General features: G+C 41.3%; 1 protein-coding gene across 1 annotated transcript in view; it reads right to left on the minus strand.

Annotated features, from left to right (window-relative positions):
* The window catches only part of LOC117539151 (thrombospondin type-1 domain-containing protein 4-like), a gene marked incomplete at its 3' end in the record, with an annotated part of 73,997 nt that extends 49,659 nt beyond the window's left edge, over positions 1 to 24,338 (minus strand). The window contains 7 exon segments of the mRNA XM_034205170.1: positions 8,013 to 8,149; positions 13,797 to 13,899; positions 15,297 to 15,708; positions 18,626 to 18,942; positions 22,547 to 22,616; positions 23,410 to 23,461; positions 24,015 to 24,338. Coding sequence (XP_034061061.1) covers positions 8,013 to 8,149; positions 13,797 to 13,899; positions 15,297 to 15,708; positions 18,626 to 18,942; positions 22,547 to 22,616; positions 23,410 to 23,438 — 1,068 coding nt within the window.
* Positions 24,339 to 25,863: the final 1,525 nt, after the last annotated feature.

The following is a 25,863-nucleotide window of genomic DNA, read 5'->3' on the forward strand; positions in this document are numbered from 1 at the left end:
ACCTAATATAAATATAAAGGGTCGCGTTAGAAAACAATTCACTCACAGATCCATAATCATGAAGGTGGAATCTAACTATATCGATAATAAAAATGTATGGAGCCAGGGGTAGAAACATGTTTTTTTCTGCTGTAAAATCGGGCATTTTAACATGGGGGTCTATGGAAATTGCTCCTTTCTGCAGCCATCGCCTATCGGCCAATATATGAACTGCAGTGTGTGGCACTTCCGTATTGGCTTCCCGGCTCTACCCCACAGTTTGCCGCTTGGTTTTAACCCAAGCAAGTAACAACCGGGTCTGAAAAGTGAAGCCAAAGTAGTAGTGGCTTAAAACTGCATTATTTCAACTGATAGCAAATAGTAGTCAGATTGTATAGAAGTCCATGAGAACATGTCTTGACTTATCACTTGATTTATTACATCAGTAAACATTTTCCTAATCAATATATTATTCTCTCAATCGCTTGTTGTGCATCAATACAGCATGGTGTTCATTTTGTAGGTTATAGTCCTATTTAGAGTAAAATACACGATAAAGCAGGGTGAGCTTTGAAGCGGGGCTACCTTGAGATTGACATGTTGCTGTGGTTGTCTATGTTTCTGTCTGGACTTTTACACTTTCAGAATTTCTTTTAAATTCATTACAAAAGTGGATTCGGACACTTTTTTGCCTTATAATTCAGTGTTAGATTGTACTTAGCTTTACCCTCTCGTGTCACTTCTGGTTCCAAAACCAAGAAATGTTTGTCCAAAAACTAAGTTATACATTTAGCAATTAAGGCAGTTAAAATCCCTTGACTGAATTTACAGATTGTAGACAGCATATTTTCCTCAGTAAACAACAACCTGTTACTGCATATGTCCAATAAGTGGAGACTGCTGACATGAATGCATTTAACCATCTGCAGCGGGTAATGGTGGGGAACACCGTGTGCTGGGGCATTCGTGACTGAGATTGAGGTATCTCCACCAGTCTTCACCAGGCAGGCTGTATATCAGAGCACTCATCCCCCTTTTAACAAGTCTGTCCGTTCAGCACAGCGGGAATGCATAAACCAGATGGCGCTGTCAGAGGGGAGACGTGAGGAGAGGTCTAGGATGTTTGTTTGATGAGTTGTTTCTCCGGTAGCTGGGAAACATGCCAGTGGAGGAGGAAGACTGTGACTGTGACCTCGGCACTGCAGCACGTCTATCCTCCATCTTTATTAAGAACAATACGTCAAAATGAAAGACACAATCTGTCAGTTTAATGTTGCGTTGCTTATTAGTTAGCGTTAAAGGGAGAGTTTGGAGGTTTTGGAGTGGGGTTTTATGAGGTTCTTATCCATAATGGAAAAGGAAGCTAAGCAATGTACCGCTAAGTTATTCTAGACATCTAAAAGAAAGCCTACCTAAAAAAGCAATATCAGTTTAAGTGTCTGCTATATTTTGACAATGTTTCGTACTTTACCGTGCTTTCAGGCAGCCCTTTCTGTCGGGGAACAAATAACGCTGTCTATTCCCTTTTTAAAGCCACCAGACTCCATAGACAAAAAGGGTAATTACATTTTGAAGAACACGGTTAATGCTGGACTACCGCCTCCTAGACCTGGAGTGTTATATGGTGACAATTGTGATTTGAAGGGTATGTTTCTGCTCATCCATGTGACAAAATGGCACTTACTGTACAGGTATGAGATAACAATCAACGCAGTGGTAGATCAGCATACTCCTGTGTACTTCAAGGTAAAATTACATTTTGTTGTCAATGGAGTCTGGTTGCTTCAAATACAGCATGGATGGATATTACAGCTTCTGTTGTCTGTAGGAAATGGCTGTGTGACGCTAAGATAAAGTGCTGAAGATATTCTAACCGTAGCGTAACTAGGAGTTTAAAATGCTGCTGCAAAGGACCCTCGTTACATTGCTTTGTTTTCTTGCTGATATCTACTGTAGGTAAGACACTGACTATGGACACGTCCCTATTATAAGCCCACTTCTAAAGATCCAAACCATCCATTTAATACTAATCAAACCTGAATTAAAACATCTGGGCTAATGCTTTATTCAACCCTTCTATTGTCTTCGTTTCCCCCCCTTACTTTGGTGTTCGCGGTCAAATTTGACCGGTCCTGTTTTAACTGCTATTACATTAACACAAAAACCATTAATCATCACCACATTTAATTTAACACCCTTTCAAACTGTACATATTGTATCAGACTACTGGCATACATGAACAATTGCAGTAAATATACTAAGAACAGACACTGAACGTGTTGCGTGTGCCAGGTGTGATCCATGTGGGGGATGGGCACATAAGAGCGGGAAATGTGTCAAATTGTTCTGTGTGTGTGTTTGTGTGCTTGTGTGCTTGTGTGCTTGTGTGTGTGTGTGTGTGTGTGTGTGTGTGTGTGTGTGTGTGTGTGTGTGTGTGTTGTGTGTGTGTTTGTGTGTGCCAGGTGTGATTCACATGGGGGGATTGGGCACAGGGGGGAACACATCTAGAGTATGTGTGTGTGTGTGTGTGTGTGTGTGTGTGTGTGTGTGTGTGTGTGTGTGTGTGTGTGTGTGTGTGTGTGTGTGTGTGTGTGTGTGTGTGTGTGTGTGTGTGCGTGCGTGCGTGCGTGTGTGTGTGTTTCATCTGATCCATGGGACAAAGTTGACTAAATCATCCAAAATGCAATGAAAGTGGAGATCAGCAATTGTATATGTTCAAATGTCTACTGTGAAGGATATCATGAAGCCTGAATGCAATCGAATGTAAAACAAATAAGTTATGATTGATGAAAGTAGTAAATCGGTCAGATTTGACCCGAAGACAACAGGAGGGTTAATACATGTATTATCCACCTGTATTAACCAAAATACAGCTTTCCATGTTCTTTCATCATCTCCTTCAACGTATGTAGAGTATTAGGAACAAACTATTAGGTCTTGAGTGGTGCAAGGCAAGCTACAAAGATGTCTCCCCTCAGCTGGGCCCACCACCGCCAGCAGAGAAGTGTGTGGTCAGTGGTCGGCCTTTAAAAACACACACACCCTTCTCAAATACCCCTTCCTCATAAAGAGAGAGAATTCCCCACTGAATGGAATCCCCCCATAAAGGGACCTTTCTTTCACTGTTCATCTGAAACGAGTGGCCATTCAGGGGTTTCAGCGCCTCCGAGACGACGCTTTCAACAGGTTCCTTTACACGTGTGACTCATAGGAAGTGTTCAGCGTTTAGTGATCCTAAAGATGCTCTGTTATTGCACCTCTCATTTTGATTTAAAGATTTGAACAGGAATTTAGGGAAAGCAGCGCTCTGTTGAAGTGCAAGTGTTTTTGTCCCTACAATGAAAATGAATATATTAGATACTCCTTTACACTTATTTTACAACGTTAGTAACTTAGCAGGTTCATATTATAACTACAAAACGTATCAACTTGTGAATTATGATATGCTATTATGGATTAGGTTACCTGGCAGTATAAAGAGTGAGCTTCACTTTTACCAGCTGCAAGATTATAATTAAATTCACCAATTATAATCTAGACATATAATACACAGTTTAGACTTCACGTCCATTCTCTGTAATGCTCCTTTTGGTATTTTTGATTATGTAACTTTAGTTAAAAAACAAATGAGGGACTTTTAATCATAACAGAGTATTTTCAGACTGTGGTATAATACTTGTACTTAAAGGTGGGGTAGGAAAGAATGGAGAAACCAGCTCGAGTAATCTCGAATTTGAAAATACACAACCGGAAAGAATCTGCCACTTCCTTACAGAGCCCCTCCTCCAACACACACGAACGCGCACATGACCAATGAGGGCACGAGATAAGTTCGTGCACAGATGGAAGGCTGACAGGCAGGTAGGCCGTCCAGTTATTTTATCCGGGCCGGCTCAGATGATTGGTCGTGCTTTTTACAGCGCCACGGCTTCCACAGATGACATGTTTTAATGTATTTATTGTCAAAGCATTTAATATATTCATTGCTATCGGGATGTTAAGAGCATTCCATGGAATATAACAACAAGTGTTTCTGAAATGAATTACCTACCCCACCTTTAAGTACATTATCTTAGTACTTTTTCCACCTCTGATGAAACCTCAGCAGATCTCCATCAGAGCATATCTGTAGCAGTTGTACAGGCTAAAATTAAAGGGCACTAACCATAAAATACCTTGTTGTGTCTAAATTGGTGTACTTCTGTGCTAATATGAGCTGTTTTGAGTGTGTCCTAATGCAAAGTAGGGCAAAATGCACTATGAGTACCTTAATGCTCCTCTCATTACGTTCAACCCTGTACACTAATCTGACTCAGAAACCGCCATCTTGGCTAATGGAAGTTGCATTTGTCAACACAGCACTACAAAAATAAAAGTTGTATACGTGTTTTTTCGTCACTACTTAATAAATTGGGTTAATCGAGCAATCTGCAATAATATTATATAGCTATTGCTACAAGCTAGCTAGCTATCCAACTGCAGCTATTGTCACTTCATTGCGATTCCTAAAGTGTTCACAGTGTACAACATGAGAAATGACAGGAAAGCATCCACATTTAGACGCTGGACTTCCCTCATTAGACAGTCTTTCTAACAGGTTCATTTGAGAGTGTCACTGTGAAATCTGAGATGGACAACAAGGGTCGAATGGACAGAGTTGTTATTCATGCAGCGACACAAACTGTGTGACAGCGTTTCCTCTGTAATCAGCAGCAACAGGTCGCCACAACACACACACAACCTCTGTGGTTTGGTGTGTGTGTAAAGTTAAAATAACAACATCATTAAGCCAGAGAAAGTGTGCAGCCCAAATGTTTTGAATTACATTAGAATTTTCATGATTAAGTATTTAAAAAACGGTTTCTTGCCACAAACTGAAGCCGCAATGGGACCAATATGAAAGCCAACATTTAAATTACCTCCAGCAAAGAAAACAGTGAGCTGCTTTATTATGGGAGTATAATGTTAAAAACCAACAGCAAGGCAGAGAAATAAGCTCTGCAACTGCACTGCAAAATCATTCAAAATATGGTGGAAGAAGTATTCAGATCCCTTCATTAGTTGAAAGGTGCTATATAAATCAGCTTGCCTTAATCAAGTACAGTATTTGAGTAATTGTACTTAGTTACAAAAGCATATTTTCCTTTGAGCCTTATGTTCATCAAGATTCAAAGTCTAATTGTCATATTGCACAGTAGCTACAGTGTAGATATGGCAATGACAAACTGAAGCCTCCTTCAACAATGCAACGTGAATATACAGGACATCAAACAGATACAACCAATACAAATAGTGCAAGAAATAACAGAATAGAAATAAAATAGTGCAAGAGAATGTTGCAAGATGTGCAAGTAAATACAAATTAAATAGAAATAGTGCTAGAAGAGTCTAGATCAGGGGTTCCCAACCTTTTTTCCCAAGAGCCCCCCCAAATGACTCCTGTTGGAAGTTGCGCCCCCCCACACACAAGGGGGGGTGCAACAGCGGTAATTAAAGTTTAAAAGTCTCAAAATGCAACAACTACTGTCACAAACTGGATGAATGTGAAGTATGTTGTTAAAGGAGGATGAAAGCGTAACTAAGGAGCACTATTGGAGTGACTTTGATGGTTATTGGACTCAGGATTAATTCATTTGGATTCCCGCTGTATGAAGAAATGAAAGGACGGCGCAAGTGGAAACAATTCACAAAGGGATGAAACTGTTTACAACACATGCTCAAAGTAAGCCGGATTTTGCCGATGTGTTTATGTGGATTCAAAAGTCGTAAATAATCTACAAAATGGAGGAGACCGATCTGATCGGAGCAACTGTGACAAATAATCCAACTGAAACCGGCATGGACAATGACTATGTTTTTAAAATGCGCTTATCCAGAAAAGCCTGGTTTGGACACTTTATGGGCAGAAGAAACATTTCTATTAAAGAAAGAATTATACATTTCTGTCTTTTTATGCCTATAATACTAACTTGAATTTGTATTCAAATTAATTAATCAATTATTTTTTATATTTTATTGTAATGTAGAGACAAGGCTTATAGTGACAATCATGTATTGCTTTACAATTATATGTAAACATTTTTTATTTTGGCCCACTATGTATTTGAGTTTGACACCCCTCGTCTATATACACGCATGGAATGAATGCGTATAATTTGTACCATTGTTTTCCCTTATGGTGTGTCTGTGTTTGCAAGATCTAACCTTTTTTAGTTGGTTACACCAAGGAAATGAACGTGTTGGGAACACTTACTAATTATTTTAACCATTTTTAATTTTTAAGGTAGTGTTAGGTGTTTTTTAGCTTGTAAATTGTTTCTGCATAATCCATGAACTCTATTAGAGTCTAGATGTGTTAAGATATATTGTTATTACTTTCTGTATAGTATCCCTTTTCTCAAATAAAACTAAACTTTTGTAGGAGCCTCATAGCGCCATCTACAAAAGTAAAAAATCTATAATGTTTGGTTTTATTGGTATGTTAAGTGCTTATCGAAACAAAATCATACAATTGTTTCTCCATTATCTCTGGGTTGGTAGCTAAAATAGCTGAGAACATCCCAGGAGGGAAAGTGATGAAAAAACAAATCTCTTTTAAAAACTGCTGATGAGTTTGAATCCTCAGATAATGAGTCTGTAATCTGCGGCAGGAAGTATGAGTAACACTTGCAGTCCAATGCTTTTCCAGTAACAGCTCAATTTAGACCCATAAATCAGAATTTAGCTTCCGTTATTAATAATAAATTCAGCTATTCCCACGCGTAGGATCAGCATGTCGTGCGTGATAACAGAGGAAATGCGATCAAGGCCAGAACCAGAGATCAGAGGGCTTTCTATCTTGATTAAATCTACATTTTGCAAAGATTGGGGCTGGATTACAGCGCATGGGAAACTAGCTCTTTCTCTAAAATATGTCTCTTCGTTAAACCCTGATCAAAAGAGAGTTAAAGTGACACTGAATGCAGAGCACACACACACAGCAACTCAAGTCCCTCCGACTCGGTTCTCACAGGTGTGTTTTCACTGTGTGAGAGTGTGTTGAATAAGAGGTCAGAAGTACAAATATGTCCATAATGTAAAACCCAGGATCTCTTTGTGTAGGCGGGTAGAAACCTCCTCATGACCTCTGCTTCACTCCTTCACAACACACACACTCTGACGCCATGCTGCCCTCAGCTGGTCACACACATTACTACATCAGAACAACTGCTTACAGAGATTGTATAGTTCCTATTCAGTACATAGAGAGTAAGAAGAGCCATAACACTTATGTCTAACTAGTGTTTCCAGGAGATATTATTGTCATTGCCGCTTTGAAATAGAAAACCGTACCCTTTCCACTTTCCTTAGAGTCTACAAGGACAAATGTAGAAACGTATTTAGACCTTCAGTTCGAAATGTATTAACATATATTACATTGTAATTCATTCCTTATGCTTCTTAGTGTAATCCTATTCAAAAGCAGTGCAATACAATATTTAGCAATATATTGCAACGTTTTAAGGAATGCCTATAGGAGTAATGTCATAGTTTACCTTAGTGGCATAATGGACTAAGCTACAACTCTATTTTAGTGTATAACCCTGTGTTATGATAAAGGATCCTTGTATACGTCCAAGCAAAGTCTCGACCGATAACACACATAATCTTGAGGAAGTTCATGATAGCACATTTGGCAAAACACGTGACTCAAAGATATTGAAGTGACTGTTATTTTGTATATATTGATTGTTGTGCTTTTATTGATGTCTTAATGTGTGCATATGTACAAATGTGTCTGTTGATTGTGTGTATATAGGTAGGTATATACATATTTTTATATATTTTTGTTATTGTATTCAGGATTGTGGGAAATGGCATTTTGATCTCTCTGTCTGAAAAACTGAAAGATTGACAATTAAGTTGACTGATGTATTATCTATACATCTTCATACACACGCTTGATCTGAAAGAAATGGGGAAAGCCATGGGATAACAGAAGAGTCGACGCTGGCTTGTGATTGGGTTAAAATGCCAAAAAAAAGCACACCTACCGAACATTTTCCCGCTACGCAGAGAGAAGTTTCGTTCTGTCCGCACGGCGTCCCGTCCGTCACTCGCTCTGACTGTCGAACGTAGAACCTGAACCCGACGGCTCGGCAGTTCAGTTCACAGTGCTGATCCTCTGGGACTGAGAGGGGGATAAGGAGAATTTGGATTACCATTTTATTTGGGAAAAATGAATAAAAGACAATGAAAAACGTAGAATGGGCAGTTAAATATACAGTACATCTTTACATTTAGTGAGTGAATGGAATACTTTTGATCATGTATTGATATTGATAAATACAACTTTCAATATTAAAGGTCACCTATTATGCAAAATCCACTTTTTCATCATCATGTGTCCCCTCTTCTTCACGTCTCTTCTACATCAACATGTGTCCCCTCTTCTTCACGTCTCTTCTACATCAACATGTGTCCCCTCTTCTCCATGTCTCTTCTACATCAACATGTGTCCCCTCTTCTTCATGTCTCTTCTACATCAACATGTGTCCCCTCTTCTTCATGTCTCTTCTACATCAACATGTGTCTCCTCTTCTTCATATCTCTTCTACATCATGTGTCCCCTCTTCTTCATGTCTCTTCTACATCAACATGTGTCCTCTCTTCTTCATGTCTCTTCTACATCAACATGTGTCCCCTCTTCTCCATGTCTCTTCTACATCAACATGTGTCCCCTCTTCTTCATGTCTCTTCTACATCAACATGTGTCCCCTCTTCTTCATGTCTCTTCTACATCAACATGTGTCCCCTCTTCTTCATGTCTCTTCTACATCAACATGTGTCCTCTCTTCTTCACGTCTCTTCTACATCAACATGTGTCCCCTCTTCTTCATGTCTCTTCTACATCAACATGTGTCCCCACTTCTTCATGTCTCTTCTACATCAACATGTGTCCCCTCTTCCTCATGTCTCTTCTACATCAACATGTGTCCCCTCTTCCTCATGTCTCTTCTACATCAACATGTGTCCCCTCTTCTTCATGTCTCTTCTACATCAACATGTGTCCTCTCTTCTTCATGTCTCTTCTACATCAACATGTGTCCCCTCTTCTCCATGTCTCTTCTACATCAACATGTGTCCCCTCTTCTTCATGTCTCTTCTACATCAACATGTGTCCCCTCTTCTTCATGTCTCTTCTACATCAACATGTGTCCCCTCTTCTTCATGTCTCTTCTACATCAACATGTGTCCTCTCTTCTTCACGTCTCTTCTACATCAACATGTGTCCCCTCTTCTTCATGTCTCTTCTACATCAACATGTGTCCCCTCTTCTTCATGTCTCTTCTACATCAACATGTGTCCCCTCTTCCTCATGTCTCTTCTACATCAACATGTGTGTCCTCTTCTTCATGTCTCTTCTACATCAACATGTGTCCTCTCTTCTTCATGTCTCTTCTACATCAACATGTGTCCCCTCTTCTTCACGTCTCTTCTACATCAACATGTGTCCCCTCTTCTTCACGTGTCTTCTACATCAACATGTGTCCCCTCTTCTTCACGTCTCTTCTACATCAACATGTGTCCCCTCTTCCTCATGTCTCTTCTACATCAACATGTGTCCCCTCTTCTTCATGTCTCTTCTACATCAACATGAGTCCCCTCTTCTTCATGTCTCTTCTACATCAACATGTGTCCCCTCTTCTCCATGTCTCTTCTACATCAACATGTGTGTCCTCTTCTTCATGTCTCTTCTACATCAACATGTGTCCTCTCTTCTCCATGTCTCTTCTACATCAACATGTGTCCCCTCTTCTTCATGTCTCTTCTACATCAACATGTGTCCCCTCTTCTTCATGTCTCTTCTACATCAACATGTGTCCCCTCTTCTTCATGTCTCTTCTACATCAACATGTGTCCCCTCTTCTTCATGTCTCTTCTACATCAACATGTGTCCCCTCTTCTTCATGTCTCTTCTACATCAACATGTGTCCTCTCTTCTTCACGTCTCTTCTACATCAACATGTGTCCCCTCTTCTTCATGTCTCTTCTACATCAACATGTGTCCCCACTTCTTCATGTCTCTTCTACATCAACATGTGTCCCCTCTTCCTCATGTCTCTTCTACATCAACATGTGTGTCCTCTTCTTCATGTCTCTTCTACATCAACATGTGTCCTCTCTTCTTCATGTCTCTTCTACATCAACATGTGTCCCCTCTTCTTCACGTCTCTTCTACATCAACATGTGTCCCCTCTTCTTCACGTGTCTTCTACATCAACATGTGTCCCCTCTTCTTCATGTCTCTTCTACATCAACATGTGTCCCCTCTTCTTCACGTCTCTTCTACATCAACATGTGTCCCCTCTTCTTCACGTCTCTTCTACATCAACATGTGTCCCCTCTTCTTCACGTCTCTTCTACATCAACATGTGTCCCCTCTTCTTCACGTCTCTTCTACATCAACATGTGTCCCCTCTTCTTCGTGTCTCTTCTACATCAACATGTGTCCCCTCTTCTTCACGTGTCTTCTACATCAACATGTGTCCCCTCTTCTTCACGTCTCTTCTACATCAACATGTGTCCCCTCTTCCTCATGTCTCTTCTACATCAACATGTGTCCCCTCTTCTTCATGTCTCTTCTACATCAACATGAGTCCCCTCTTCTTCATGTCTCTTCTACATCAACATGTGTCCCCTCTTCTCCATGTCTCTTCTACATCAACATGTGTCCCCTCTTCTTCACGTCTCTTCTACATCAACATGTGTCCCCTCTTCTTCATGTCTCTTCTACATCAACATGTGTCCCCTCTTCTTCATGTCTCTTCTACATCAACATGTGTCCCCTCTGTGGAAAGAGACTCTGAAAGTTTCAGGAACAAAGATTCTCTCTCTTTTTGATCCATTTCTATAAAAACCTGTCTGAAAATGAGCTGATCAGATTTTGGCCACTTTGTGATGTCATAACGATGTTTTGGCTTGTGTAACCATTAGCCAATCAGCAACCAAGGTAACCCCCCCCCACCACCAAATCTCTCTCAGAGGGGCGTGGGGAGGGGCTCCTTATTTTCATCTAAAGTAACAGACAGAGAATCAGCACTTTGGAAACAGGGCTGAAACAGAGGGGGTTATGGGTGCAATGATCTGTTTGGTGTTTCAGCCAATCAGAGACATGTTCTGGATATATCTGAGACCTGTGATATATTGATGAAAAACAGTATAATATGACCTTTAACATAAAATGCAATCATACGGTTGTAGATGTGTAGAGAAGAGAATAGTAAATATATATTAACACATGTTGTAGCATGAGAATATGAAAGTACAGGCCTTTAAAGCCTTAATTACCCTGAAGATATAGGGGGGGGGGGGAAACACATCATGTACGGGTTATGGAAACCATGACCACTTTGTTACTTTTACAACCAAAACACAGTACTACTATCTGACCCTGGGACTTTACATTTCAAAGCAATAACATAACACAATATGTATGGTTGCTTTGTGCCTTGACTGCAGCTTTAATACTGCAGTGAATGGCAACATACCAAACATGTGTATACAGTAAGTGCCCTGAAGTAGCAGATAATTGAGTTTTATACATTCAGAATGATTTAGAAAGAGTGATGAGTTCAATGACTCAGTGTGTGAATGATATTCCAATTGGGCTTTATAAGTTAGCGCAAAAGTTAGATGAAACAGACGTTAAAATCTCTTAAAGGCCAATAAATAACTTTAAAACCAGCTCTCATGTTTCAACTAGAGATTCCCTTTTTAATGTACTGACATAAAGCAGGAGTTAGCGACTACAAAGGATCCTGGTGCCTGTTCTTTACATTTCGTTCAGGTGCTTTATCAATTAGATATACTATAAGCCCCCTGAAAAGCAAAGTATTTCTTCAACAGATGTACAAAGAGAACATTTAAGCATTGTTCAAGATGGGTGTAAAATAATCCCGACTAATCCTCAAACCTTTACCTGAGTTTATTTAACCCTTACATCTGCATTAGCCGTCAGTGGAGGCCTGCAGCACAAAGGTCTCGGGATACTCTCGTGTTTAACGGGATATTAATCTGCAGCCTGGTGTTTACATTAGTGTTCTCACAGAAATTACATTGCAGGAGGTGTTTTGACTGTTGCCTGGATACTTCAGGTGAGTGAGGTCAGAGAGTGTGTGTTAGTGAACGTTTCTAACTGAGCGTACACACACACACACACACACACACTGCAGCGCTGCACAACACACCTTAGTTCATACAGGTCGGACAGACGATGATGTAACTGAGTGTAAATGTGATGAATTGTGAAAAGTGTGGGACATTAAGGTGCATGGTTTAGCCCCAAGTCATTTTAGGCTTTTAGGATCCTGACTATCTCAGAAATCTCAGCAGGAAAGATGTGGGTACATTTAATTAAAGGTCCTGTGTCATGGCCATTTCTATTGATCATAATTCCATTGTTGAGGTCTACTAGAATAGATTTATATTGTTCACTGTTCCAAACTCACATTGGTTTCTCATACAGCATCTCTGTATAGCATGTGTATTCACTCTCTGTCCTACACGGCTTGTTGGAGCTCCGCCCCCCCCCTGTGAGCCCAGTGTGCTCTGATTGGTCGGGACGTTGCGTGGCTCGCTGCTCAGTGAGCTGGCTTACTGGTGTGGTTTCCGTGTCGGCGATACAGCGAGAACAAGCTAAACTCATCCCGAGCACACAGAAACACTCACAGCCGAAGTAAAAACAATAAGTGTGGCTTGATATCGAGTAAGAAAAAGGTTTATATTATAACGCTGTGAGAATGGGTCTGCGGAGAGCATTTCTCCGCCATCCCAACTCGTCTATTACCAGCGTTCAGGGAGCTCTATGCAAGTCAATGGGACTCCCTGTTAGTTAGCCAAGGGATCCTGGTGAGTGAGGTGCTCTGCGGGTTGGTCCATTTGTGTGACTGAATGTGTTCACCGTCTTATTTCAACTCAATTTATTATTGATCTGTTAGTCCACAAAATAACTCACAATGTTGGAGCTATTCATTGTTTGATAGTGTTAAAGATAAACATCTCTTTTATTGCTGGTATGAATACAGTAGTTTGATGTTTACTCTGCGTCATCATTGTAGTTCATTTAAGTAGCTGTTTTCGACGGCAGCGTTAGGCACCAGGTGATACAGAAGGTCATTATTTGTATGAAGGAGAGATTGGCAACGGAAAGAGCTATGTTTTTTTTATCAGGGCAAGAGAGGAGGAAAAGGCATTCATTATATGTTTGGTTTGAGAGTCTGTGTCTTTGTCCCCCTCAGGATAAATTGTTGACCATCATCTGGACTACATTACAATTTGTCAAGGACTTTAAGTAGGTTCATGATTTGATAAAAGGATGGTCTTTATTTTCCCCAATAGGAATACAATGCTCCCCTCCTGACAGACAATATAATACATCATTAGAAATGGAAACCACAATACAGAAAAGGATGATGACCAAATATTAGTATTTTGAGTATTTTTACTCTGTACTTTGTGTACTTTGTAACTTTTATCCATGTATTTTTTCTTTTAATGTTTATTTTATTAGCTTTTCTTTTTAATGACTGTTTTTAAATGCCATTTTCTTAATCTCTTTCATTTTTTGTAAAGCACTTTGAATTGCCTTGTGTTGAAAAGTGCTATATAAATAAACTTGCCTTGCCTTTAGTGCTGCTTAGCAAATGTTAGCATGCTTCATGCTAAACTAAGGATGTTAACCCAGTCAATATTAGCTGCTAAGCATTCGCATGTTTCCAAGTCCAAGCCAAAGTATCTCTAAATGTTTCATGTTCATGTGCCGTACAATGACTCACCCTCGTTGAAAGGTTCCCACTCGTACAGTCTGCCCATGAAAGGTTTGTTGTTGTATGAAGAACACTGAACAGCCCGGATGTGTTTGCTGGATGGAGGGCAGGCCTGAGGAAGGACCAGAAACATTACACACACACACACACACTTACTTTCCACAAAGACTAACACGTAAATCCTTCTGTTGCTGCAGCAGGCTCACATCTCTCATTGTTACACTGCCAAAGGTCTTTAGATTACAATATGTATAAAGACTTGCCACTCGGACATCCCGCTATATCTCCTTTGTCTAAACAAGCCGTGGGTCTGCTTTACTTTGCCTGAACATCTCTGTCATCGCAGAGCGGAGACAATTTACAGAACCAGACTGTTTGAATTGACTTCAATGCACAGGATGGATTCCCTAAAGTCAGATCAGATAGCAGAGCCAGCACACACTTTACAGCTGCTGTACCCCTGATAAGGTTTGCTCAAGACGATTGGTTCACCCATATAAAGAGACCCAGTTGAAAATATGTAAGTATTAAATGCCTTTTAATCCTAACATGGGTTTGTATTTTGGACAAAAGGGAGATCTATCTATCAGAGAAATATTAATAGAATCTACTGGAAGATGAAAACCACCCCTCAGTCCACACACGTCTCCAAACTTATTTTTGGATTTCTGCAAAAAACTGAATTTAAGATCTCTTTTTTGCATTGCTAGTCAGTCCAGAATTACCCGAAACCCCACAATGCCTTGCAAAGCGCTGCATAGCAACACCTGCAGTGGGTCTTAACTGTAAACTCTCTAGCTGTGGCCCCACAAGCAACAAGTGTACACTTAAATTGCACTGTGGAAAAAACGTCTATTTCTAATATTTCTATCTTTTGCTCATTGTGCTTATTTTAAAAGCCGATGGCCAACATGCTAAGAATACGTACATAAGCACACAATCACACACTTTCCTGTGTTTTTCAAATAAATATGATTTGATACTTTTAGAATTTCTTATTCTAAAAACTTGCATTCATTTGGAAGTCATATAAAGTGTTAATGTTGCACTGTTGGCAGGGCGTGGGCCATTCTTTTTTCATTTCCATTGCCAACAACTACACGGCTGCTTTTGTGCGTATGACAATAAAACCGTTGAATCATGAATTCAAGATTCAAGGCTTTTATTGTCATCTGTGCATAGCTAGTGTCCCAGGCTCCTCCAACAGAGCAACACACAATACAACAGATCAAATAGTGCAAGTAAATGCACATTTGAGGCGGCAGTGGCTCAGTCTCTAGGGACTTGGTCTTGGAACCGAAGCCGATTGGACCAAAACAAAATAATAATAATAATAATAATGGAGTGAGCTGGTGGCTGGAGAGTTGCCTGTTCACCTCCTAGGCCACTGCCGAGGTGCCCTTGAGCAAGGCACATAACCTTGAAACTGTTAAACACAACAGAGTGGAGAAATGTCTTCTGAAATAGTGCAAGAAGAGTTTATATACAAGAAATGCTAAATGTTCATACGTTGCTGTTGCAGACCCTGTGGTGCGCCTGCTCCCCGCTGCAGGAGGAGCCGGGCAGGGGGCTGTAGGGTCTCTCCGGGGGGTCTCCAGAGGTCTGGAGGCTGGATCCGGGCCCCTGCTGGTCCTGAGTCTGGGGGCCAGAGCCCGGCTGGTAGAGGGGGGCCCAGACCTGGTTATTCCTGGGTGGCATGAAGGGTCTGCTGGGGTGATGGAGGCTGCTTGAGGGGTCCTGGTTGTGGTCTGCTGTGGGGGGTTGGTGCTGGTGCTGGTGGTGACGGGCTTCAGCTGCAGGGGAGCGTCTCTGTCTGTGAGGGCGAGTCGTCTCTGAGCTCCGACCCGCGTGCGTCTGCAGAGGAGAAACATGAGGAGCCGACCCGTAGCCGTACCGCCCCGGGATGATGTGAGGGACCCTCCTGAAGACACACACACACACACACACACACACACACACACACACACACACACACACACACACACACACACACACACACACACACACACACACACACACACACACACACACACACACACACACACACACACACACACACACACACACACGAGGAGATCAACAACCTACTGTACACACTCCCCTGCTTACTAACACTTTATTAATGAGTCTCAGAAGATGTATTCAGATGCTTTAATTCAGTAAAAGCAGTACTACCAACTTAATACAAATCTTAAGGAAAAGTTAAAGTAATCCTCCGTTATAATTAAAAGTCCTGAATGTCGAAATGTTACTTACCATAGGAGATATTACAGTATTACAGTCTGCATAAGTATTACAAGTACTTAATGCAGAATATTTTTTATTGAAAATTAATACACTTATTCAAAGGAAGAGCAACAACTCATAAAACTTTAATATTAAATGACTTTAAATGACTAAACGATTATCATAAACTATTACCATTAATTGTCAGTCAATTGACCAATCAGCTTATAGTTTTGGTTACACCAGTACTTTTGTTTCTTCTTTGTGACGAAAATATAAATAATTTGTAAAGTAAATAATAGCTAAAGTACCAGGAGAAAGTACCATGAGCTAAAAAAAGAACACCTAACTAAAGTAACGTAGCTCAACGCTGTACTTAAGTGCAATACTGGAGTTAAAGTACTTTAAGTTACTGTACACCCCTGGATATGAAAGTGTCTGGAACCGTCAACTATAGAACATATAATGGACTCCTCTTATAACCAAGCAGAGATTGAACAACTGAAGTCATTTGGATCTTCTTTAAATTTGAGTTTTTAGCTAAATGTCCTCTCTTTCTGAGGAAACTGACACAACCTTTGAGGAGCGTCCTGCCCCCGGTAGCAGGACTCTGAGGGGCTTTTGTCGAGTTTTGGTCTCCTTAAGTTCCAACTCAAACAACCCCCAATTACTCATCTGTCAGGGCTATTTGTTTAAAGGCAGGCACGACAGGAAGGAGGTCACAAAGCTGCCGAGCACAAGCCGAGCCTTTGACTTCTTCATGAAAGAGTGGAGGGCAGTCAGAGCGATGGCTCCAAAGCGTCACTTTCAGACCGAGCTGCTCAGCATGCTGCACAGACACACAGTCTTCAAGGACTTCCAGGTCTAAACAAAGACAAAAGCTACTAATACAAGACTGAACGTAGTTTTTCAATGACCATTATGATATCAAAATGACTTCAAACAGACAGTGACATGTATTTGTGACAAAGTACTTCTTTAGTGTTTAAGTTGTATTTCAGGCAAAAAAGATTATGATTCACAATTCAATATAATAGATCAATAATGATGAACCCATTCGCGCCTCCTTGCAGAGCTCTTAAGGCAGCAGCTATTGAGATGGAACAAGTTAACGTTGTTTGTGGTTTTTGTTGTAGTGGTGGAAAGAGCTTTTTAAAAACACATCTACAATATCCTATTGAAATTCAACTTGTTTTGGATTGGGTTCTTTTTTTAAGTGTTTATTTTCTCACCTGTTAACATGCAAACATTTCCTCCTAATAAATGAAACTCCATGATTGAGCTTTAATTATGAATATGTTGCTGAACAGAACAAATGTATGTAATCTACAGAGCCATTATCTCTATTGAAGAATGGGAATTTGTTAAATTGTGATTTCTCTTCACATGTCAGGTGGTTTTGGGATTGTTATTTGGATTGGATATTATTTTATCAGTTCAGTCAGACAACTCACGTGTTTCTAAATATGTTTATTAGAAGCAGCATATAGTTGAGTTTGGCGTCTAGGCTCGGGCCTCATCACTCATCACAAAGTGTTAGGGAAATAATTGTCCTAGACTCCTAGATATGACGTACAGGACCAACCCTGACGTCTGTTTATCTCCTTTAAGGACATAGGCTGCTTCAGCCATAATGTTATTGTTCCCACTCTGTGACCGGTCAACACTGGGTCACAGATGGTCTTTGTTGTGGGTGCATTGGGACACTTCCTTCTTTGTTGTTTGTGGACTCCATGATGTATGACATATTCGAGGCCATAAGTGGCAGAAGCAGGTAACTCAGTGTGCCCAACTGTCTAAAGCTATCTTATCAAAATATGTTGATGACTCTCTGTGAAACCAGTTAAATGGGCTAGCAAGAGAGAGGCGCTCCAGAATTGACGTGGCAACCCACCCGTGCAGTCTCACCGTGACTGCTGTGACTTGTGATGTGAATGCTCCGGCCGAAACTCCAATAAATCATCAGTGTTTTGACATCAAAGCTCCTGCTCTACCTTGTCTCCTTCCTGAGTCGGTGACTCCCATGCATTGCTACACAGAAGTTTCCTCTAGACAAAGAACATTGAGTGATGATTAGATAACGATCCCCCGAGCCTACAGGTGGAGCTGGGTTGGTGGGGGGGCAGGCGAGCAGCAGCAACATGAAACACAGCAGCAGGAACATGAACGCAGCAATAGCAAGTGGGCACAGCAGCAGCAGCAGCATAGCGAGGCAGAGGCAGGAAGACCTGGCAGCTTCAATAGAGCGGCATGTTTAGGAGACTGTGATTGGTTGGTTGTAAGAGGGACGAGGCGCGTTACGTGTTAATGTATCATTGGTGCTCGAGTTGACTTTCTGAACTAGCTCGCAGGCTTCGCCCCATTTTTGTCTCCTGTTATCTAATTGTTGTTTTTCAAATTCCCTCTTTTTATTTCCTTTCGTGAGGATGAATTGTTATGTAATCAACATCTGTTATTTGTTTTGTTCTTTTAGTACCAACCAACTAAATAAAATGTAAAAAAGAAATCAGAGCTTTGTAAAATCACATGCATGATTTCAACACCTGAGATTTTGCGGGGGGTTATAGATCTTAATTAATCGTATTCCCCTGTGCAGGACGATGATACAGTACCTCCGTCCTCCAGGCCTCGCCTCCTTCCTCAGATCTCCTCTCCTGCTGCTGTTTGCACTCCTCCCTGCGCTGCGGTGCAGAGGAACCGTCGGCTTCAGCGCTGAGATGATGTGTCCCGGTTGCTGGGGGTGAACACCCTCTCTTCTGGAGGGGTATTGTGACGGCGTGTAAACAGGCAGACAGGGCCGACCCTGCTCCTGAACTCCTCTTCCACAGGTCCTGGAGCAGGCTGACCACGAGCCCCAGGCCCCCCAGGAACCCTGAACTTCTCCATGCTCGGCCCTGAACTCCTGTTGGGGCTCTGGCCTCTGAGAAACCTGCAAAGAAAAAACAAGATGAATGACACCACAGGGCGCAAAAACACAGGACAGTGCCAGACAAAGTGGATGCCAAGGATGGATGGTAAACCTCCATCAATGAGACTTTAATCTCCTTAAATGATGGCCTTGTATAAAGTCGGTGCTTCAGTCGGTGACCTCATCGTCCCAACACTGTCCATGAAACAGACCTCTGTTCATGCTTATAAAGCTCTGATTTGGCTGATTACTGGGTGTCTGTTAGTTGCAGCTCCGCTATTGGCTACCTGCGTTTCTCACTGTTGACTCTTTGGCTGTGTGCGACGTATTAGCAGTGATCACAGCAGTCTCTGTTTAAGGAACCTGCCAGGAGGAGGCCTCTGCCAAGTCAGATTTATCCGTGGAGCCGCATGGAAATCCTGCTCTTTAAGGAGCACTTTGTCCCCATTCACTGCAGCCTCTCCGGGCGAACACATGGCCATAGTAAAAGCTCAGCTGCCTTTGACTTCTGGCGAAGAGAATAGAGAAGCAGGAGGAGGGAGAGTTGGCAGGAAGTGGCTCTGCTGTCAATCAGCCTGTGCAGCTATTCAGATCAGACCCTTTGTACCTCAACGCCACTGTCATCTCCAGGGTCAGCCACAGGTCACACAGCTGGACTCCTGGTTGAGAACTCATGGAGCCGACTAGCACGCCTCCCTCTCTAGTTGATCTGTCAGTCTACCTCCACCCCTTTCCTCTGAGTGGTGCCTGTTGCTTCAGAGGTCAAGAGGGCTGCTGACAGCTGACAGCAGCCCTCTCTGTTTCAGAGCTGCTCACTTGTTAACTTCAAATTAGCAGATTAGCACCACGATCACTTTCCCCCTGGGAAAACTCTCACTGTTCACACACAACCCTGCTAGGTTTGGAAGTAATATTTGCCCCTTTTGTTTGTTTGTTTGTTCTCCATGTAAAGCGGCCTTGGGTCCCTTAAAAGGCACTATACAAATGTAATCTATTATTATTATTATTATTATTAATAGATTACACTTCATAGGATTATATGATATATCCTAATGGCGCATTTCCACTACAGCGCGGAGCTCGCTTTAAGCGTGCCGAGCCGTGCGGGGCCCGTTTTTGGTTGCGTTTCCACTAGGCGTAGTACCGGCTAGCTAGCGGGTACTATTTCACAGTTTTTCTGGCCCCATAAAATCGAGGTTCTTTCCGGGCCAACAACCAGGCTGAGTCGGGCTGAGTATGCTAAACTAGAGAGAATCTCTGGCAAGTGTGCTACAACTTCAACAAAATGAACATATTTGACCGTGATTTAATTGTAATACACGTTTCAAAAATTATGCGAAGTAACAACATACTGATACCGGTTAGTAAAAACCATGAATTAATGCTTTGACAAGACTGCAGACAGACGGCAGGCGAACAACCTTTTAAAATGCGTGTTTTCTGAATGGAGTTTGGCTAAGCTAACGTTGTATGCTCCGACCGTCCACACTCACAACAACGGCCTACAGACATAAATAAAGCAGCGACTGTATTCGCCATGACACAGGCAGTCTGTGGTTTGTACTTGTTTAACTTTTGTCTAGTTTCTGAACAGATATGAGGAGCTGTGAGCAAGCCCACCTTAACCTGCCATCAGGCCCTGGGGCTGATGGGTTTTGTAGGCCCCCTATTTAAACAACAAATCAAAGTCATTTATAGCCTCGGCAGGCTCTGTGATCGCACTTCTCCACTCTGCTCTACGCGCCTGGTCCTCTCCTCCAGATGAGTGACGTATCGGGCCTCCCTCATGTATTTGTCCGGTTTCCGTTGGCTCCCCTCCACGTAGCAAGTCCTTGTCGTTCTCTCCATCTCCTCCAACATCCCTCCTGTCTGTTTTTCCTCTCCCGCTACTCCATCGCTATCAGAACCAGACGGCCTACTTGGCTCCGAGGCCCCGCGGCCGGCACCGCTGCCGCTCGTTACAGAACTCATCTGTCCTTCCTCCTCATCTGGCCTACAGGTTTAAAATAACCTGTAAGCTTCGACATTTTTTGTAATAGCTGCTTGTCTCGAAACTCCTTTTCCCTCAACAATTTCCTTTTCCGAGCGCCACTCTCAAACTTTTTCTTCTCAAACTTGTTCTCCTAAACAACCTTCATCAATCACTCGCAATTTGAATAAGTCACATGTGAAACATATTCTCATTCTCATCATTTTGAGAAAAATCTCTGGAATCCATCGATCTGATTGATTAGCGGAGCAAATGATCAAAATAGTATGGAGGGAAGATATTTTCGTTTGGATTACTGGTCTGGGGGAAGCTCACGAGTGTGTGTGTGTGTGTGTGTGTGTGTGTGTATATATATATATATATATATATATATATATATATATATGTGTGTGTGTGTGTGTGTGTGTGTGTGTGTGTGTGTGTGTGTGTGTGTATACGTGTGTGTGTTTGTGTATTTTTGCGTTTGTGTGTATTGTGTTTGTTTCCCGGGGAAAACCCTCACGAGAAACACCGGCTGTTGTTATGCCTGCTGTGACGTCAAGTTACTCCGTTCTCCGCTTGTAATTATGCCGTTACAAGCTTCAAAGCTGTATTTATCATCTGAATTTGCTGAAACAAGTTTAATATTCTGAAAGCCAAGACTTTGTTTATTTGAAATCCCTGCCGTGTTATCTATGATTACTATACGCCTTACATTCATAATTTCAGCGGAGTGAGGGGAACAGCAGAACAGCGAGTGGCGAGGGAGAGCTGTCTTCTTTCCTTTACAAGCTTCAAAAATGTATTTATCGTGTGATTTTGGAAATAAAAGTTTCATATTCTGAAAGCCAAGACTTTGTTTATTTAAAAAAAAAAATTAAAACATCCGAAATAAAAAACTTTTTTTTTTGTTTGGCTCATGATAGGCCCCTGATCTCCGTAGGCCCCTGGGCTTCAGCCCAGGTCAGCCCGTGCATTAAGGCGGCCCTGGCTGTGAGCTCTGAGGGCTAACAGCTAACGGCTGATGTTGGTTTTCTGGGGTTCTCATTGAAGATGACGTCACGGCTCCGCCTACACTGCATTACTAGTTACTACCCCAGTTCCTAAACTGGAATGGAAATGCGCCATAAAGTGAGCCAGTCCTAACAAGGCCTAACGAGGCCTAGCCATACCGAGCGAGGCTGTGTAGTGGAAATGCGCCATTATGTCTATACTGGTCTATAATGTTTTCATATACGGTCTATAGTGTCTATATCCTCCTGTATATATATATTTCTATTATCTCTATAGTGGATTGAACATTTATACAACTGTTCATAGTTGTATACATATAAATATTGTTCACTTTAGTTTTTCATTTGTCATATTTCTAGATAATAACTGCATTTAGTTGTCCCAGTACTTTTTAATCTAATCTAATATAATCAGTATTTGTCTATGCCAACAAGACACGATCATGCATGCCATCTCTGAGAAGATTAGGAAGAAGATCCACTCTTCTGTGCCAACCAAGCGCTTAGACAGAGAGATAAAACAACAAAACTGCTGGAAATATTCAAGGGAGGTCTTGCGTCGTGTGTGTGTGTCAAACAGATCACATACGAGTCAGCACAGATATATTTTTCTTCCAACACTTGCTACACAACTGCTGCTCACCTTCCTGTGGTCTGTGGCGTGTTGGCAGTGCAGGAGGTCGGACCAAAGCAGCAGCAGGAGGACAGAAGCTCTGAGGGAACAAAAAGAAAAGATTACTGGTGATACTGGTAGTTTTATTAATGTGAGATAATGTTTTAAAGACGCCCTATTATGCTTTTGGGGGTTTTCCCTTTTCTGTAGTGTGTTATATTGGTTTTAGTGCAATGGTCTGCAAAGGCAAAAATCAGAGCAGACTGGGCTCTGGTTTCAGACAGAGGGTGAAAAGAGGTGCTGCAGCACAGGCAGTATGAGAAAAATCAAGAGCTTTTTGAACATTAAAGCATGAAGACATGTCCCAGTAGAGACACTACATACTGATATGAACCTGAACATCAGCAGAATATGACTCCGTTAAAATCAAGAATACACATGTTATTGGGATCCTAATGAAGAATCGCCACATTTTAAAGGGTAATGAAAGAATGAGATGTTACATAGGGCTGGGTGATGAGGGGAAATCAAATATCATGATATGTATACATCAATTTAGGGACGATTTTGTAGGTTTGCGTTTTCATAAAATATTCACAAAATAAAATGTTTGATCCTTAGTTAGGTGGATGTAATGAGTACTGATCAGTTAACCCTAATGTAGTCTTTAAAACCAGGCAAAGACACTTGTTCCGTAAAACGATATCAGAAATGTAAGAAGATATTATCAAGTCTCATATCACGATTTTGATATAATATTGATATGTTGATATGTTGGCCAGCCATACAGTTAAATGAAAATACAATCGCATACATGCATTTGCTTTTATATAGATATTAGGACAGAAATATTTTACAAAAACAAGTTCTTGAAATAATCACGCTGAAATTACCTGGAAATCCAGACGCAGGCTTCCTGCATAGCTCCTGGATTCCTGAAGCACACTTAAGTGAAAATAGAGATGTTTACATGAGCATGCTCCAGAGTGGCAATGACACGTTTGAACACAAATGCTGTGGTCGCAGTGCAATGGCAGTGTTACGTCCTCTAGATTAGAATATCACAATTACACACAAAAAGTGTGATTAGTAACAAAATGACTTTCATATCGGTGTGTTGAAATATCCCAGGAATGTCAACACCCTGTGACTTTTTCACCTGCCACTACATTCCTCTGCCTGACAGCCTCTAAGATACTGACTCAGGAAAAAAATTAACGACTTGTCGCCACTTGACCATGTGACCTTTCTGACCTCTGACTCCTAAAGAGGGAGCCTCCCCTGCTGGAAATTAGACAGCAGGTCTGTACTTTCACTTTACCTCAGCTTTGTCTAAAAATAGCATTGAACTAGACATGATGGTCAAACAGTTGTGCATACTTTGAAACGTGCAAACCAGGTTAAAACACACATTTGCAATGATAACATAAAGGGAAACTCACGTTAAAAGCTCATTAATACATCCACATTAACAGTGCATATCATAATGTCGACGTACCTGCAGGTTATAAATGTGTTGGTGGAGTGTTTCCTACTACACTTCACTTTTAATCCAGTGTATCCAACTATCCACGCGCAGGTATCCTCATGCTCGAAACTTTAATCCAGGTGCAGATTCAGAGCGTCCCGCCGGAGATTTTGGATTAAGCCATTTACCGGTAAGTGAGTAAATCCCTGTCCGGAGCAGTGAATCAAATCCCGGCGCGGTAGAGAGTCCTGACCTCGGTCATTGTGGGGATTCCGGCGGTTCTGCTCATTTTACGCACAAAAACAAAATGACAGAAAGCTGGAAACTCACTGCAGACTGAAAAACAACCTCTGCTGCGCCCTCTGCCGCAACAACCACTCTCTCTGAGCGCGCGCGCGCGCGTGTGTGCGTGTGTTTGTGTGTGTGTGTGTGTGGTGTGTGTGTGTGGCATGTCCGTAAGTGTGTGTGTGTCTACTCCTTTTACCACTACGTGAGTGGCGTTTACCGTAGACACATTTTGATGTTGTTCTTTTCTACCGCTCACCCAGCGTCTCTCTCGCAGTGAAGTGTTCATGTTGGAGCCACAGGTGAAGATCTCACGTAACAACTGAAGAGGAACAAGAGCTCAAACACTGCATGGAGACTCTAATGGTGCGCAAACGGGATTTTTGGGACCTTTTAGCAAATTAAAAACCTAGAAATCCTTGAACCAATCAACTTCATTCAGTTTGGACTTGTTTTTCGATTGGACTGCCTTGTTTTGGCTAAACACGTGACCGAAATGTCAACGTGTTGTGTTTTATGTATGGCATCAACTTGGAGTTACTTTTGATTTACTGAGCCCTACAACTTTGTTAACAAGGAGTAGAAAGCAGCAATCACACAAATAAACACTAGGTTAAAGGGTTAGTCTATCTAAAATCATAACAAATATATTTGTTATTATTATTATTTAATCATTGCATCTGTAATTGAACCCATGTTGTCCAGCCCAAGTTGTATGACCTTTAAATAAGTGAACACTTTTTGGGGCATTTCTTTATGAGAATTTAACTTGTTTTGCCATATTGTTTTATAATTCTGTATACTATTGAGAATTTTAACATGTTTTACTTTAAGTGCTGAAAACTATGTTTTCTAAATAGCTTTAGTTGCTGAAATTAGATTTCTCCCTCAGAAAGCTCAGCTATAATTCAATTTCTTCCAGTGTGAAGTAATCAGTAACTTGCAAAACATTCAAAGTTTCTCTCCCAACACTGCCCTGTCTATCTGGGTCATATAACGTAAGTCAGTGCCTTCATATCCATACTGTATGTAGTGTCTCTACCAGTGGGGTTGGTATGTTAATGTTGCTCAGGAAATTGCCTCAATACCCAAATGTTTCCAAACCCTTCACAGGCAAATCAGCCTCCAATTAAAGCTGTTTGATTAATGAATGTACCGGAGGACCCATTGAAGGCCAAGAGCTTTGGAGAGGACTGAACAAAGACACACTACACAGAAAACAGTATGATACATTGTGCATTACTTCAAAATGTAAACAAGGAAATACATTTGTACTGGTTATAAAACTTGAACCAACCAGCCCCCCGGAAGCTAAAATAATGTAGATATTTAAAACAAAAATCTTAGAAAAAAGCTAAATATTTGTTTTTCCAATCAAATGTTAATGTTTCTTTAAGTTTAATGCATTTTTAAATGTATAAATAAATTGCAAATACAGATCTGGATGGGTTATTTGTTGCTGTGCACAGCTTACAGTAAACAATGAACTTTGGTTATTGATTGAGACAGCTGACATCACCATCAAATCCTTAAACCCCTCCTCTACCGGCACAACACACTGAATCAAAACAGCAGATTGATCGTGGGTTATTAC

The sequence above is a fragment of the Gymnodraco acuticeps genome, unplaced genomic scaffold, assembly GCF_902827175.1.
Source record: "Gymnodraco acuticeps unplaced genomic scaffold, fGymAcu1.1, whole genome shotgun sequence".
Taxonomy (NCBI): Eukaryota; Metazoa; Chordata; class Actinopteri; order Perciformes; family Bathydraconidae; genus Gymnodraco; species Gymnodraco acuticeps.